This window comes from Augochlora pura, chromosome 10 (genome assembly GCF_028453695.1).
Source record: "Augochlora pura isolate Apur16 chromosome 10, APUR_v2.2.1, whole genome shotgun sequence".
Lineage (NCBI taxonomy): Eukaryota > Metazoa > Arthropoda > Insecta > Hymenoptera > Halictidae > Augochlora > Augochlora pura.
Window position 1 is genome coordinate 27,741,856 of NC_135781.1, and position 16,506 is coordinate 27,758,361.

General features: G+C 43.7%; 2 protein-coding genes across 3 annotated transcripts; both read left to right on the forward strand.

The window, feature by feature from the left end:
• The first annotated feature begins 2,014 nt into the window (after positions 1 to 2,014).
• On the forward strand, positions 2,015 to 9,628 carry LOC144476318 (43 kDa receptor-associated protein of the synapse homolog). The gene is made up of 10 exons (XM_078193075.1): positions 2,015 to 3,875; positions 4,661 to 4,877; positions 6,051 to 6,202; positions 6,779 to 6,925; positions 6,984 to 7,143; positions 7,377 to 7,577; positions 7,641 to 7,739; positions 7,907 to 8,098; positions 8,207 to 8,406; positions 8,472 to 9,628. Exons 1-10 carry the CDS (start codon positions 3,838 to 3,840, stop codon positions 8,677 to 8,679), a joined length of 1,614 nt encoding a protein of 537 aa, XP_078049201.1. The 5' UTR covers positions 2,015 to 3,837; the 3' UTR covers positions 8,680 to 9,628.
• Positions 9,629 to 10,349: 721 nt separating this feature from the next.
• Positions 10,350 to 16,420, forward strand: Patr-1 (Protein associated with topo II related - 1). 2 transcript variants are annotated; one of them, XM_078191693.1, is made up of 9 exons: positions 10,350 to 10,491; positions 11,263 to 11,460; positions 11,525 to 11,951; positions 12,029 to 12,156; positions 12,229 to 12,731; positions 12,791 to 13,022; positions 13,113 to 13,313; positions 13,387 to 13,650; positions 13,723 to 16,420. In XM_078191693.1, exons 1-9 carry the CDS (start codon positions 10,453 to 10,455, stop codon positions 13,975 to 13,977), a joined length of 2,247 nt encoding a protein of 748 aa, XP_078047819.1. In that variant the 5' UTR covers positions 10,350 to 10,452; the 3' UTR covers positions 13,978 to 16,420. The 2 variants fall into 2 exon arrangements, with proteins under 2 accessions (XP_078047819.1, XP_078047820.1); XM_078191694.1 differs by having other exon boundaries at positions 12,806 to 13,022.
• Positions 16,421 to 16,506: the final 86 nt, after the last annotated feature.

Consider the following 16,506-nt stretch of genomic DNA (forward strand, 5'->3'; position numbering starts at 1 on the left):
GTTCGGACGCTTTACGAGCAACGTTTAGCCGCTGGTTACACCCAGTCGGATTATTTTCGACAAGCGACCGACCAATTAGGACTCATCGGAATCCTCTCGGACTCGTCGTCGATCCGCCTCCGAGACACCCTGGGCCATTCTAGTGGCTGGCGAAATCTTGTATCAGGGTGTGGTTTCGACTTTTCGACGTTTACATGCGGGGAGTTACGTTCCGGCGATCGGTGCTGGCGGTAGCAAAAGTTGCTTTTCGTGGCAGGAAGAGCCCCTAAACGATATCCTTAAATTGGCTAGTTTCATTTTAAAATACATACACTACAAATTCGACCAACATTTAACTTTTTCTGGTTAAAAAAAAACATGGGTTGTTCCCAATACCGTTTGTTTACTTAATAAATATATGTGGTTTAACTATATCTGCGGGTATTTTAGATAATAATTGATTCAAGATACATCCTTCCATATAAAAGGACAAAAAAGTAATTACAACTAACGAAATATGAGCGCTCTAAACTAGATCGACCGCAAAGCATTAGCTCGCATAAGCAGCTTTTGGTCAATCATCCAGCGTAAACTAGAATCATGAAACTACGATGGATCGTAAAAGAATCGACGGACAAAGTCTAAATATAGTTGGACAGATAGTCGGGAAAGTTTTCAAATATAAATCAATAGAGCGGGCCACTTCGGCGCTGGCCGATCTTCAATCATTTTTCGAACATCGACGTTACATTACAAGTACGGGATCTGTCTTACGAAGTAGGGCTTAGAATTTCTTCAGCAACCAGATAAAAATTCGGTCGGAGATTTCCCGGGTCAACTTTGAGAAGTCTTAAACTAAAAAACGAGTCGCTTAGTTTTAAGAAACGACGGCTGACCGGAAGCATCGAGGAGCCGTATACACAAGTGGATGATCGGCAGGCAGCTCGCGTGAGCGCGTCGGCAGAAAATACGCGTATATCGTCGGAAGCAGGTGCTGGTGTGGGAGCAGAGTTCCGTATGCAGGGGTAACTCTGCGATCCACCCCCGTGAGCGGTACGGTTCTCGTGAAATCTCGGGGCAGCTCGGATCCGATCGTGTTGCGAACGAGGAGGGCGAATCGCGCAAGACGAACGGTCTGGATTCTAGAAGCGAGACGAAAAACGGGTCACGCTCTCCTCCTTTCAGGATTCGGTCGGCTGGGACACCTACATCCGCCAAAGCTGAAAGTTCACGAAAGGGCAATGCCTCGCCCATTTTTCTACAGGCCACGGGCCATGAGCCGTTGATGGACCACCCGGCTGAGGCCTCGGTCGCGTCACCCCCGCCGTCGATGTACACTACTCGTCTCCACGATTCCACGGATAATCAGCGATCGGATCGAAACAAGCCCTCGACTTTCCGGAGAACTTTCGCTTTTTTCCCGTCGAAGAGGGAAAACGGCGCTTCGTTCCAGCCCTCAAACTATCTCCTTTTGCTCGATCGATTCCACTTTATCGACGGTAGTTGAATGGAAATTGGCACCGCGAACAGAGAAAAAAGAACGGAACAGAGGCAGAGAATTGGATCGGAATCGCCAGCAACTTGGACAGGGGTAGCGGATACGCGAAAGGACGAATTGTCGCCGAATACGGAATGGATTGAAGCGCACGAGCGCTTCCCTCCCTCTCTCTTTCTCTCTCTCTCTCTTCCTTGCCTGAGCTCGCCCTCTCCCTATCTGCTGCCACCACCCCTGGAACACGAACGAGAGGGTCGGGGCGAATAGCAATGATCGGTGGAAAGGATAGAGGGGTGAAGGCAGCGAGAGGCAAGGTAAAAGCTCGGGAGGGGGTGTGGAGAAAAGCGAGAACGTAGGACGTTGGTGGTAGTCAGAGGAGAGGAGAGGAGAGACTGGGTGCGAGAGAAACGGCGAAGGCTAGCAGTGGAGCGGAGAGGAGAGGAGAGGAGAGACGAGAGAGGAGAGAGAATCGGTCGGGTCGTGTGTTGCGGGCTGCTGCGGCTCGGGCGCGACAGTTCTACCCCAACCATTGCCGGCTGACTTTCGCGAGTAACCCGGACCCGAGCGACCCTCCCGCGAGTTCCGTCCGAGGTCGACGCGTTACCCGTTTCTGCGCGATCGCTCGCGGGAAGATTCGCGGGACGATTCGCAAGGGTGGCTGTCGATATGCGGTAAAGAACGCATGTTGGATCGCATAGAGGAGATCGCGTCTCTAATGCGGACGAGCGCGGACCGTATACAGAGGAGCGAAAGGCCAGAAGTTCGGAGATAACGAGACGAGTAGCAGGATCCGTCAACGTTGGACTCGTCGTCCTTATGGCATGCGAAGACGTCCCGCAACGGATCGAATCATTGTTTCGTTCTCCGCGCGCGCGATAACGACTATATCGCGTTTAAACTCCAAACGTCCTCGAACCTGCGAGCCGAGATGGGCGCCAGATTCGAACACTGAGTCCTCCTCCCAGTGCCAAACCCAGGAATCGCTTCCGTTCTGAGAGCAGAGACCAATCCGCGGGATTCCTCTAGAATCGGTGACGTGCTTAGGGGACGAGCCAGTTTCGATGCTCCCCACGCTGTTCGTTTCGACTTCGGTTTTCAACGTGACTATCCTCGCGATCCTCAATCTCGCGGCGAACCGTTCAACAATATCATTGCGTGATCTACTGACCTTGAGCGCGATTGCCAGCGGAATACGCCGAGATGGAACGGGAGGACCGATAACAGAGGCGGGTATCGATCGTTTGCCGCGTCGAAACGCACTCGCGTCGTCGATCGCGATCGAGAAAACGGCGCGAGCTGCTACGATGCAACGGATGAGTTAACGACGCCTCGCGTTTTGCCGTTCCGGCCTCGCGATCCCTCTGGTCGCTACCATTGTGTTCGATGCTAAATAATCCTCACACAACTCTACCTATATGTAGATATATATATATATAAATAAATAAATATATATATATAAATAAATAAATATATATGTATATACATATATATATATATACATACAGATGTGTATACATACACATGTTATTGAATATATGAATATTTACGTGCACTCGTTCGAGTGTTTTCCAAAGGATCGATTCTAATCGCGTTACGCGTTCGAAGATAATCAAATTTAGAAAGAAAGAAAGCGCCGGTCGCTAGAAAAACCGTAGATTAAGCAAAAAGGAAACTCGAGAGTCACGATCTTTGTGATTACTGGTCGAACGGACGTCGGGAGGCGTCGCGAACCAAACCTAAAAGACAAAAACAGACTGCCCGAGAAAAACGTGAATTTATCTCCGTCGTCGGACAAACGTTCTTTCGCCCAAGTTTCATACTAATTCCTGTTATCGTCGCACCGTTTAAACACCCGTACCCGTCCCCGTTGCTCCGACTCGTTCCTTCAACGGTAATATCGAACGTTGCACCTCGATGATCCTTTTGAAAGTACACGTATAGGTGTTGTTTCTCTCGATGCTCAATTACACGCAAGTACAAAGATCCGCGAGAGCAAAGTCTATTTTCTCCTAATCGCGCGAATCCGTTATACAACTCCGTCAAATTCCGATTAAATTCTGTCCATACTCGACTCGTTTGAACAACCGTGATCCGCGGCGAAACACGCGTGAAGGGGAGCTACCTCAACCTGACACACGTACTTTAACACATTATCGTTCGTACCGAGGACCGCATAACCCGCGTGGTACACATCCGTTACTGAAACCGTACGCGGAGCGATGCAACGTCTCTCAGACATCGTTAAAATAATAATGTCGCCAACGATTAAAAGCATCCGGAGGAGAACGGACAATCGATATGCGAGCGAAAATCTCGAAGCACACATTTCGAGGAAAAAGTAACGAAGAAAGGCCCGCGCAGTCATGTCATGGGAATCCATTTCCTCAAGAGACTACCTTGGGCAAGTATCTAAGAGCCTTCAGAGAAGAGATCCTCCTAAAATCCGATCGTATCCCTTTCTCGAATGCGTATTTCTCCGCTCGAGAACCTAGAGACTCGAGTGTTTCAGTATGGAGGCGGGGGTGGAATAAGTCTGTCGCGAGTTTACCGGTGCCGCGGCGTAACTCGGCAACCTTCGCTCCAGTATATAGGTCAGGAAAAGAGGTCACAGGTGCCTCGCCCACCGTGGCTAGCAGCCACTGGTTTGGTGACGGGAACCGAAATTGCGCGAACGCTATGCCGAACTACGATGCGCGCATCGGCTGTTGAAACACTGACACGATTATCATAAACCTGGGATTTTCTATACAAGCATAGCATATCATCGATTTTCGTACACACGATCTTTTCATATGATATGCTACAATATGTGATAACCAATGGGAAATGGCCCGCAATCAGCCTGCGGACGCTACATTTAAGATTATAGAAAATCTCAGGATTGCTCTTAAATGGCGGTACGTTTCCTTCAATCGCGATAAACGACGCGAGGACAAAGATTGAAAGAAACGCACGGTCGCAATGCGGCACGCTGTTAGATGGGAACGGTGCTCGTGTGGAACGCTGGCTGGGACGGCGCCAAGCGGTCTTTGCCCCGCGAACTCATCTCGGATCTCTCACGCGAATTCAACCTAATGTTCTAAGTCTCAGACCTAAACGAACCCACGCTGTTGCGGGGGCAGTCGTCCCAAAGGTTCCTACGAGTGATTTCCATGTACCCTACGAATGATTGTGTCGAATTCCCAGTGGTCCGGCTAGTCATCAGTTGTCAGCGACCGCGCTGCTAGGTAGTCCGGACGGGTCGCGACATCCTCTTGACGTGTGCGAGTTCACCGAGGAGGACTACCACCATCAGAACTCGAACGGGAACGGGCACTATCAGAATGGTCGATCCGGAGCTGGTTTCTGGGAATGTCTGGTAGGCTGCAGACAACGATTGGACCAACACTTTGCTCGGAGGCGGGTGAGTTGCTCGATTTTGCTTCCTTCGCTTTTCACCGTTTTAACCGATCGTAACCTCGGCAAACGCTTTTTCTCGGTCATTGTCGAGACCGCTATGAGGCAGGAGATACGCACGCGATACTTTACAGTCACGCTACCTCCTAATTCCAAGTTCTGGTAACCTCTCCTGACCATCCCTCTGCGACCTCGCTAGTCCTCGAGGCTGAAACGACGATCTCCTAGAATAACCATTAGAGAGCAAATAAAAACATGTCCCGCCTATGTATACAAGCATAAAAATGTCAAATGCCACGGTACCCAACAGGTTTGTTGTTTTTTATCCCCGTCGTATTTCTCTCGGATATTATGTAGGATGGAATCTGTATTTTCCAGTAAAATGGTTTCAGATCTAGTATGAATATTAACTAAGATTTCCTAAATTCAAACAACTTCAACCAAAAAAGCTCAAAAACGTTGTTTATTTGTTACAAATAAAAAGAAGAGAATCAATGTACCAGTAGCATATGCACAAGGAAACTTACATACTGACCAGTTTAAATAATCCTATATGCTGAGGTCATTACGATTTATTTTTCCTTGCGATGTAAGTAGGTTAAAGTAATGCATACCTTACGGTAAGCATTGTAGGCCAGGCCACGTTCTAAAGATCGTCAAAATCTCGAATCTCTAAGCAAGTTTAGCGCCAGAAACGGGACAAGATATCCGTTGAGAAATAGTATTTGAAAATTGGGAAAAACGTTTGTATCAGTTATATCGGTGATCCTCGTACCTCCCCACGAGGGTAGGCGTGCGCGTAAAATATAGTGTATCGAAAGGTCGCGGTTCGGGGACGATCGGGGAAACGCGATAGTATTTCCGGTTGATCGCGAGATCATTGCGACCTCGGACACAGCTAGCTACCGTACTCGTTACCTTCGTTTTTCCTCCTGGATCGCTACCGTCGTCGTCACTGCTATCGGTCGAGGTCGGCTGCTATATTTACGTTACACGGGATCGTTGGATCTGAAATCATCGACGGAGAAAGTTCAAGGTCGAATCGATAGAATCAGTTTTCTCCAACGTTTAACCACGCGCGCCACCGCCGTCGCGGCGTTTATAACACGGCGACCGCGTGTGTTTCTCTTTCATGGCCTCGTTATTCGCGAATCACCCTTTCGGAATCTATTTGTCCTAGGTGGAGCAAGGCTTGAAGCTGTACCGCGCCCACAAACAACAGGCCGCCGTGCGGAAATGGTGGGGCGCGCTGAAGAATATCAGACAACGCGAGGACAAGTTCGCGCTCCTCGGTTATTTATACCAAGCCTACATGGACTGGGGAAAGTATAGGTATTCGTCGCGCGAACAGTCTCGATCGATTTCCGAATGTAAACGATTCGCTTCTTCGTTGATCGTTATGAAGATTTTTTGAACGACTATGTTTCTCTTCTACGTTCATGTCTTCCTCAGCATTGCATTGTCGAATAATAAGATTTGGATCATATAAGCTCTGATCGGATAAGAGGCAAACGCGAGTAGCGTTGGGGAAACAAAGGTCGGTAAATCCAAGCAAAAACCCGCGAGAGCTTCACCGTCGTTTCGTTTCGCCGAAAGGCACGGGCGTAGTGGTCGGCCGGACTGCTCAACCCACTTAACCGCCATGGAGAGCACTACGAGCCTCCTAGTTTAAAGTACGTGGACCAGGAAGAGAAAAGAGCTTAATAGAGAGATTGTGACCAAGAGATAGTATTTACTTGTGCGCGGAACGCGAAACTCGGAGAGAAAGAAAACTCGCAATCCTTGACACGGTAACGAGGCATTTCTTTCCGGAGGAGTGGTCTATAGTGCTACTGCGTTTCTCCCTCTTCCCTTTTCTTGACCCCTCCACAAGAATTAACATAGTCAGGAGGAATCGCGTGATTTCAGGGACAGCATCGATTTCGGACACAAGCAATTATGCATTTCGGAAGAGCTCGATTCACCCAACATGCGGGCCGAGGCGTACTTAAACCTGGCAAGGGCTCACGAACGATTAGGCGCGTTGGATAGGGCGTTGGACTATGCGAGACACAGGTAATTTCTCTAAGCACCCGAATCTGAGAGAAACCGATTCAATCCTATGATTTCCTAGTTTATACAACGAATGCGACCAATGCGCGACAGCCGGATTGGTCCACCTGACCGTAGGCAGAGTGCATTTGGAACTAGCGGGATTTTGCAAAGCTCTGGAAGCCTTTCAGAGGGCCCACAAAATCGCTCACTCCATTCAGGATCCGTCGCTGGAGTTGCAAGTAAGGCTTGGCACGTTTAGCTTAAACCCGTTTCACACGAGGATACTTGTACCATGATACGGGTACAATGAGTACTCATCGTATATAATAATTCGAGAGGAGCATTCAGACGGCAATACTGTACCGCGATATTTTTTCTCGTATTGAACGCTGTATCGCATACGCGTTTCGCGATGCAAGTATCTTCGTATGAAACGAACGTTACAGCAACTCAGTGCGATCCGCATTCGCAGGTGTACGTCGGCCTGTCGGAGCTCTTCTGCAGACTACACGACGCCGATAAAAGCGCGAGATACGCTGCTAGAGCGTACGATCTCTCGAGAAGCTTGCAACTCGGTGATCTAAACTCGCGGCACCACAGAGCAGCCCTTCTGCAAATGGCCGCGGCGCTTCGGAAGAAAGGAGAACTCGGCGATGCGCACGACTATTGTTCGGTACGTTTGACCTGCAACATGAGTTCTATTGTGTTGCCGTTGTTGATTCACAATTTCGCGCAGGAAGCAACGCGTCTGTCGCTCGTATCCGGAGATCAAGCAAGTTATGCGAGAAGTATACGAATCATGGGAGACATTTATAGGAAGAAAGCCGACATAAACGTAAGTAGGTTTAGATAAAACGATGAGAACGTTGTAGGGTTGTTTAAAGGTATTAGTCCCTTCTGATTGCTGTTTTACTCGGTAATCTATCTTCCTCTTCTGACCATAATGCGTATACAGCCATCGATCGTAGTACTTAGGCTAGATCTCATAAACATCTACCGTAGAAAGCGTTTCGGCAATACGAGAGCGCAATGGGGTCCGCGGCAGCAACCGGCGATCGTCTTTGTCAAATGGAGGCGATGGACGGTGCAGCGAGGTGCCTCGAAGCTCTTCGACTGCAACACAAGATATGCAACTGTCGTCCGCTTGAGTTCAATACAAGACTGCTCGAAGTCGCTGGATCAGTCGGTGCTAAGGTAATCCTCTTTCTCTGCCTCTCCGCGTTTCTCCCTCTTCTTGATGCGACTCTTGTTGATCGTTAACGGGTCCTTTGTCCGTCATCTCGCCGTCCGCTCCATCTCCAGTTCCTGGTGCGAACCGTAAGGTCAAGATTGTCACGGATTTACGGGTCCCTTGGCGACGAGGAACACAAGGCTCATCATGAAAGATTAGCTGCAGCAATGGAAGAGGATTTGGAGTTGCGATGCGGCGGCTGCAACGAGCCGTTCGGTCTTGAGCCGGACTCCTTGGAGGCGCTACCGTGCTCCCACATATTGCACGCCAGGTAAAACGTAGACACGACCGGCTAGCCAGTCCCCGACTGTTCATCGAACCACGCGTCGTTTACAGGTGCGCCTATGAGATATTGAAGCGGCGCGATAAGAAAAAGAAGCGTCTGTGCCCCGACTGTCACAAGTCGGTTAGTTCACGATTGTACCTGCATTGCGAGGATCCTCACGGCATGAATACTTTGAATCACAGTTCCTTGAGTCTGGCGCCGTTGAGAGCAAGCAGTCTGGCTACACTGGACGATTGTCACGCCACGAGTAGCGTCTAAGCTACTCACCTGCTGATATTTTCACCTGCTCTCTGCGTACAAGCGCCTCCTCCATGCGCTGTTATTCGTTCGGGCGAGCTCGTTCAATCTTCGACGCTTCCTGAGAAACTTGCGAGATATGTTTTTTTTAGACAAAATACTTTATAGGTCAGTACAGGGACCTGTTCCATTAAGAAAATTATGCGTAAGATTAAATTCCTTTAAATAGTTTATCTGGCGTCAGTCATTTATACTTTTGCTTCTTCTTGTTTGATCATCCTATAATAGAAGTATTTTGTTTGAACAGAATCGATACTCAAAAACTCGTTGCAAGTCGTTGTTTTATGTATAAAGTGCTCTATACATATATAACTATACACTTTCCAGTAAGTTTAATCTCGCTTTAACACTTGAACTAGTACAGTATTCGTTATCCGATCCGAACAGTTGAAATTTCCTTGCAAGAGAATCCAATATCATCAAAGTCAATAATCGAAGGACGAGTGTCAGAGATCGAAAGTTGAACGAACTCGCATGGTCGCATCATGGCCGACGCGACGCGAGACGTTACGATACGATACGATACGAAACGGAACGGAACGGTACGAGAACGCGGCGACCGCATTTACATGACCTCGCTTCAACGAGTTGAAATTCCCGCGATTCGCCGCTAATTAAAAGCCACTAGATTCTTAAATCTTAAATATCGTTTATCGATAACATTACTGATGAATTAGGAAACCAAAGTTGAAAGAAACCTAGCACGATTGGAAAAGACTTAATGGCAATAAAAATGCACGTTCACATTGTTCGTCGTTCTCGATGATTATTTCCCTTAAACATCCCCGTCGTTCTTCGACACCCTTGCGAAACCTTGGGAATTCAACAACGATAAACTATACACGTGCTTATGTTTATACCACTAGAAAGATGTACATATTATACATATATAAATTATTTTATATTTATATATTTCATTTGTACGTAATTGAAAACGGCGAACGCAGTTCTGGTTGACCTAGATCTCATTGGCAATCTATTGCGAGACTGCATTTGTACGTTTCTGCGGACACACAATGATAACGCGTACATACTTCGATAATGTTGATTTGTATCAGTTCTCTACAATAATATTTTTGTTTTTCGGTCACGCGTTGCTCCTTTTCGTACCATGCCAAATCGACCAAATCCTCCTTCGACCTATAAACACAAACCTTTCTTGTAGAGGAGAAACTTCTGGCCATTTTAAGAATCAGCTGTTACTACGCCTGCGCAGGGAAGTGATTCCACGTGAGCACAATCACAGATCTTTGAATACATTATTTGATATCTATACAAATATGAACACAAAAGGTCTTTATAATGGAAGATTATTCAATCATGCACGCTGAAAATCACATTTTATGCACAATGAAGCTTATAAATCCGTATATGCTTATTAAATTAATTTTCTGCGATATTGCATTTCAAATAATTGTGTTGTTTCGAGTGTTTGATCCTGCGCAAACAGTATCCTTCTTTTCTACCCACAGAGATATAGAGGGAGATGGAGACATTGTCGATAAAGAAGAGACAATGCTGGCTCGTTGTGGTGTTTCAAGGTTAGTCGAGTTAAGTTTACAAACCAGCAGTAGTTTCTAGGAAAGACTATTACGTGGCACGATTTCTCGGGAACGCGAGCGACATCTGGAACGTGGTTGTGGATGTTCGATGTAACCGCCATGACAGCTTATGCTTTTCGTATCGCGTGACGTTTGATCAGAACATGACATTTTGCACACTTAATTTCGACAAATGGCAGACTTCTTTTTCGGTTTTGATACATCGGTCGCAGTAAGTAGACTCGCTCTCAATAAATTAATGCACTGCTCGCAGTTCCGTTCTGAATAGGCGGAAAACAGACCGTCCGAAGTACAACCCCGATTCGTTTTTGACGAATAGTCGCGTCGCCTTTTATCCGCCTATAAAGAATTAAAATTGTTCGTCAAACAATTTAACGCTTGGCAAACAACAACGTTTTGCAAAATCTTGAATTTATCGAACGAACCGACGACATGTAACATTTCTCCATCCATTCGGAGCGTATAGTTATCCGAATAAGCATTATCCGTTTTACTTCTTCCGCAAGTTGCGATGGAGGTACGTCGCATAACCTCTTCTCTTTTCCGTAAAGGTCGTTAACACTTTTATCTCAGTGGTAATTGTTATCGTTATCATTTTTTTAAACCTCATGTACGTAGTCTCGTTTTTCATTTCCGTTGTTCTTACTTCAATATTCGCCGTCGAAATAACATCGGAACACTTCCTGTACCCTTTGTATTGTTCGGTTCGTTTTGCATTTATTCAAAATTGTTTAACCTCAAAGTAGATCTGGAAAACAGATTTAAAAAATGCGAAAATTTAATTAACATATTTAGAACTAATTTTTGTGATACTATAATAAAAGTAGATGTAAGTTTTCAAATAAACATATTGACACAAGTTCAGTAATTATTCGTAGAAATTTGAATAAAATTGCAATAGTTTTTTTGATGTGCTCATGGGTTATCCAAACATTTTGGAGATTTTGAATTTTTGGTTAAAATTTTTTACTTCTTTTTACAGAATAGTAGTTTAGAAGATGGGTTGGATGGCCTTTTGGAGGACGACGATTTTAGAGAAGAGGAGTATGACGCATTCAACAATGAAACATTTGGCTCTGACGCCGCTATTGGAGATTGGGAGAAAGATCACGAGAAACTTTCAGAGATCGCGGAATCGAGTCGGAGCAAACCGAAAAACGAGAACGCATTGAATAAGAAAGTAAACATTAAGTTGATTCCACAAATCATGTTACGTTTGTATACTGATGAAAAGTACGTTTCAGAATGGAGTACCTGCGGATATTGAAGATAATTTATCGCATCTAGTGTTAGATGAAAAGGAAGGGATTGTTCCCAGGCCAGGAGTATGGGATAGTCCGTCAAATTTGTCCTTACCTAAACCTAGGCCATCTCTCACATTACCATTGGCTCTGACGACCGCACGTACCGTCACAGAACTAGAAAAAAATATTGTTGGTAGTAGACCACCTCCAGGATTGACAAAGCCTGTTCAATTACTACAACAACAGCAACCACCGCAACAGCAGCAGCAACAACAGAAATCCGATGGATCGCATCTGTTCGAATCCTTACCAACGTCGCCACGCTATCCACCAGGATTAGGCATACCGTCCGCACATCCTCTTATTTTACCCCCAAATCCGAGATTCCCACACTTACAATTTATACCACACCTTAGGCAATTACCTAGTGTGTATATTTTATGTAATAACATTAACCAAGCAACCAGCACCCTATTAATAATCGTTGTATAATTGTTTTTACAGATCAAACTGGAAACGTATTGAGGTATCAAATTCCAGCGCATTTGATGGTGCCACACGCTGGGCATTTAATAGTGCCGCATGGTGCGCAAAGACAACCAATTCATGGTTCATTTTGCAATAATTTTCCTGTAAGTTACTGTAAATAACGCTAGTTAATTATCCGGTATAACTGATTATTATTAAAGGAACATTTTTTTCAGCAACCTCCACACTCGAATTTAGGGCCCCCGCCGTTTATGCGAACGGATCACAGTATGGTGCCTCCTTTTTCTAGCAATCAAATCGGTCCTCATCAGCAACATTCTTTTCCACATTCTGGCAACCAACGAAACCAGAACAGGTCTTTTCATCATCCAGAACAACAAGGGAATCATCAACCATTTTTTAAAACTAATCAGTATCATCGTAATCATGAGTGGAATTACCAGCAACGACCATACCATTACCATCACCATAATCATGCAATAAACGGGATGACCAATACAGGAGAGTACGATGAATATGCTGGTTTGATGAGCAGTCGGGAGAAACAGTGGTTGATTAACATACAATTGTTACAACTAAACACAAACGAGTCATATGTCGACGATTACTATTACACCGTCTTCCGTGACAAGAAGAACAAACAGAATGCAAGTCAAGACCAAAAAGACAAGAAGTTCCACAACAACAATAACAATAATGGTTACTACAAGGATACAAGGTGCTATTTCTTTTTTTAGCGTTTGCTTTTTTCGACATGGTTTCCAATGTTAGCTGAAGTTCCACGTTTTTTAGGGATCGAGAACAAAATCAGCATAACATTCTTTTAAAAAAAAATTACACACCGACACAATTTGAAAATTCCTTAGGGAAGCTACAATTTGCCAGCGTTATAGCACCGCGTAAAGTTATCGATATGGACGTTGTTCCAAACAGTGATCCTCAGTCAGCTACACAAATACAGCAGAGGGATACGAGAAGAGCAAGGCAATTGTTGCTTGAAATCGAAAGGGTACAGATATTATTTTTCAATCAGCTGATTCATTTAGAGAGTGTTTGTATTCAACATTTTCGTGAATAATATGAACAATAACATTTACAGTTGTACGTAATCCAATTGAAGCTGGAGGATTTACATAATCCATTAGCTCTACTCGGTGAACAGCAGAATCAAGAAAGAGAAAATGAAGCAAACACAGTTAAAAAAACGAAACCAGAGCTAATAAGCACAATGTTGTCCTCTTTACATCATTTGAACCAAGACGACAAACTGACAAGTATGCTAAGCATCCGCAAAGGAAAAGTGAGTAATCTCGAATGACTCGAGAATTAGTTAGGTTTTCTTCGATTATCGCTATCATTGAATTGTGTTGCAGACATTGTTATTGAGGTTCTTACCATTCGTGGACGTATCAGAGTATCGCGCACAGTTAGAAGACCTGTGGAACGCAATATTTCGAGGATTAGCTATAATTGGTCGTAGAGATTCTCATTTATTGATAACGCTTTATTTGGAGTTTCAACGTTGGATAGCCGTCGTACAAGACTTTGGTACAATACTACGGCTAGTTCGATCCTTATCCGATTCCGTTGGCCAGTCAGTCAGGAATAACAGTTTATCGTTCGCTCTTACAAACAAGGTTCGTTAAAAATGTTCCAGTTCGTTTCTCCTTTTCTTTTAGCAACTACACGTGTGCTCGTTTCTTTTTTAGTTCGGTGTATCTGTAATAGCATCGATGTTGGAACGAGCGGAAGATCTATATCCTACGGACAATTCGTCCTCGGAGTGGTCATCTTTCATAGCAAACATCATTGAAATAACCGGCGAATCGTCACCTTGCGTTGCACCTTGTCAGCCAGTGGCCGCAAACACGCTCAGTCAGCATTTAAACCGATTATCTCACGTGAAAACTGAGGGGTACGCGAACCTGGAACTTTTGTTAACAGACGCCAACCCATCCCGATAGTTGGAAGTCGATCAAATGATTTTCGCTATAACTGTTTCCAGTAATTTTCATTTTTGTCTTACGAAAACAGAATCGGGTTGAAGGAGAACTGCAGACACATTAATGCTGCTACAATATTAAATATATATTTTAGTACGATCGATCACCATGCTCTCACAGTAGATCCATGCTTTTCGCCTCGTATTTTGAATGTGACGTCTATTATTTGATTGTTTCCCATTTATATTTAACTCAATCGATTTATTTAGCCGACGTATCGCCTAACATTTCGTATAATCTCTGTCTGCTAGTCTACTGTGTAAAATTGGTCATCGATTTCGATTTCCTTTATGCAAACTACACATCCTATGTTTGTTTGCTGATTAATTTTAATACTCTCTATATTTTTATTTCTTTCAGATTCATAATGATATAAACGTAGTATTATTGAATCGTAAAAGATTTAGCATCGTGTCACACGATTCTACTGACGGTTTGCGAGAATTTATTCAGCGTCAAGTTTGGAACATTTATCAATTGTTCTGCCTTTTATTAGAGTAAAACATTCGATGAAAGTTTTCTCACTCTTCTACGCTAACGTGATGATTTTCACGCGTAAACCTTGAAATATCTAGGCTGCCATAGGATGTGTATGTTTCTTACTTCTTTTAAGACATCAAAAGTATCAACATGTTATTGTAATCACTTGTCGACAAGAGCCAGCTTTTCTCTAAAAAGATGTATCGTACAAGTTAATTACCTTATCTTTGCGGAAGTTAAATTCTGTGAAATGCATCGTATATTCGTTTCTGCTCTTGATTTATTGAGCCTTAACGGAGGTCCCGGGTATTGCGTAATTGCAAGAATTGTGTATAAGTTTCCACGCCAAGATTTGGAGTACTACAACGTTTTTATATAACGTGATTAACGCATTGAGAAGTGAAAAAATTTCAAAGGAAACCGACGTGATTGTCGTTCTTGTCCGGACTCCAGAGGCGGGCAATTGCAACGCTTTCGTGGTATTAGTAAATGATTTTTGGAAACATTGGCGACCGTTTCGTGTGCATTTTTAAAACACTAATCAGTGTTTAGGTGAAATGTTCGCGCAGTTGCTTCTCGCTCGTTGTAATATGCAAAAGAATCTAGGAAAGATCAAGTTGGATAAATTGTTGCAGATCTGTAGCAAATGCGCGAACAGCGATTTCAAATATACGACGACATGGCCTTTAGTATACAGTGTAAGTGATTACTTTTTATCGCAGAACACATTGAACAAGTCTTATATGTACATTTAGCTTGTATGTACATAACAGCGATTCCGATGAATGAATAACTTCAAATATTTTGTAATTGGAATGCAAAAGAAAATTTATTTTTTGCTTCCACGAGGCATAGCACAACGTCATTTTTGCAAAAAAGAAAAAATGGAAAAAAGGGAAAGATTATAGAAGAAATGATGAGAATTATCGATCGCGTTATTTTTTAATCTCTGTAGTGAATTATATAAAATCGATGAAATTGACTCGGCATTCTCACACTCGCATATTGTATATTAAAAGTATTCGTTAAACTGAGCGGTGCGTTATGTCGCGGTCCAGTACTTGTACTCTTCTCTTGTAACGTAAGACACTAATTATAAGTTTTGCGAGCTCCTCTTTTCCCGTTTTGTTTTAGAACGTATGTACCACTGTATCTAACCGAGTCGTCCTTAAATTTCTCAATGAATTCCGACGAGGTCACGTCTCAGTTAAACTGTTCGAATTCAGTGTGATGAACGCAAGCGAAAGATCAGTCTCGACAATTTCACTAAAACCGATAACCGAGATCGGTTTTAAATTTTAAAGGAAGTTAATTACACTTACTGTTTTGTAAAATGCCAATCGAACGGTGACCGAGCTGAAACAAGCACGTTTCGATTCCGTACTATCGGACGAAAGATATTTGTTGAGCCTGTACAAATTTTTTAATCTTTGAAAGTAAACTGTACCATAAAGTTTAATCGGCGTTAATCATTTGCGGCGTCGTTAATTCTGCCGTATCGTTTTTTCGTAACTGCAAACATTTCGTTTTTGTATTTGCATTTAAAAACTCAGTTTACCATGCAATTTAACGCTTTACCCTTCTATTATAATGGGATTTCCTAGAATTGTACTATATCAAAAAGAAACTTAAAAATTTCTTTCTATCTAATCTCTCCGCATGAAATAATTAGATTATTGAAGGTATCATGTCGATTCGTAAAATTGTTATTGTAATTGAAAATTTGAGAAATCTTTAAATGTGAAACAAAGATTTTGAACAATTGGGTGTGTCTGTAAAACGAATTCGCGTATTTTGAAATTAGGTCGTGGAACGTCAGCGAACGTGTATGCAGAAAACGAATTTTAAATGGAAATTGAAGTCTCGAATAAATGTTGTGAATTCACGTAACACCGTTACCCAATTTTCACATTGATTGTAAACAGTATTGCGTAAATAATAGAACTCAACTTAACAATACCGTTAATTGATGGCATTGCAAGTCTGTAAATTTTCTGTATTACCAACAGA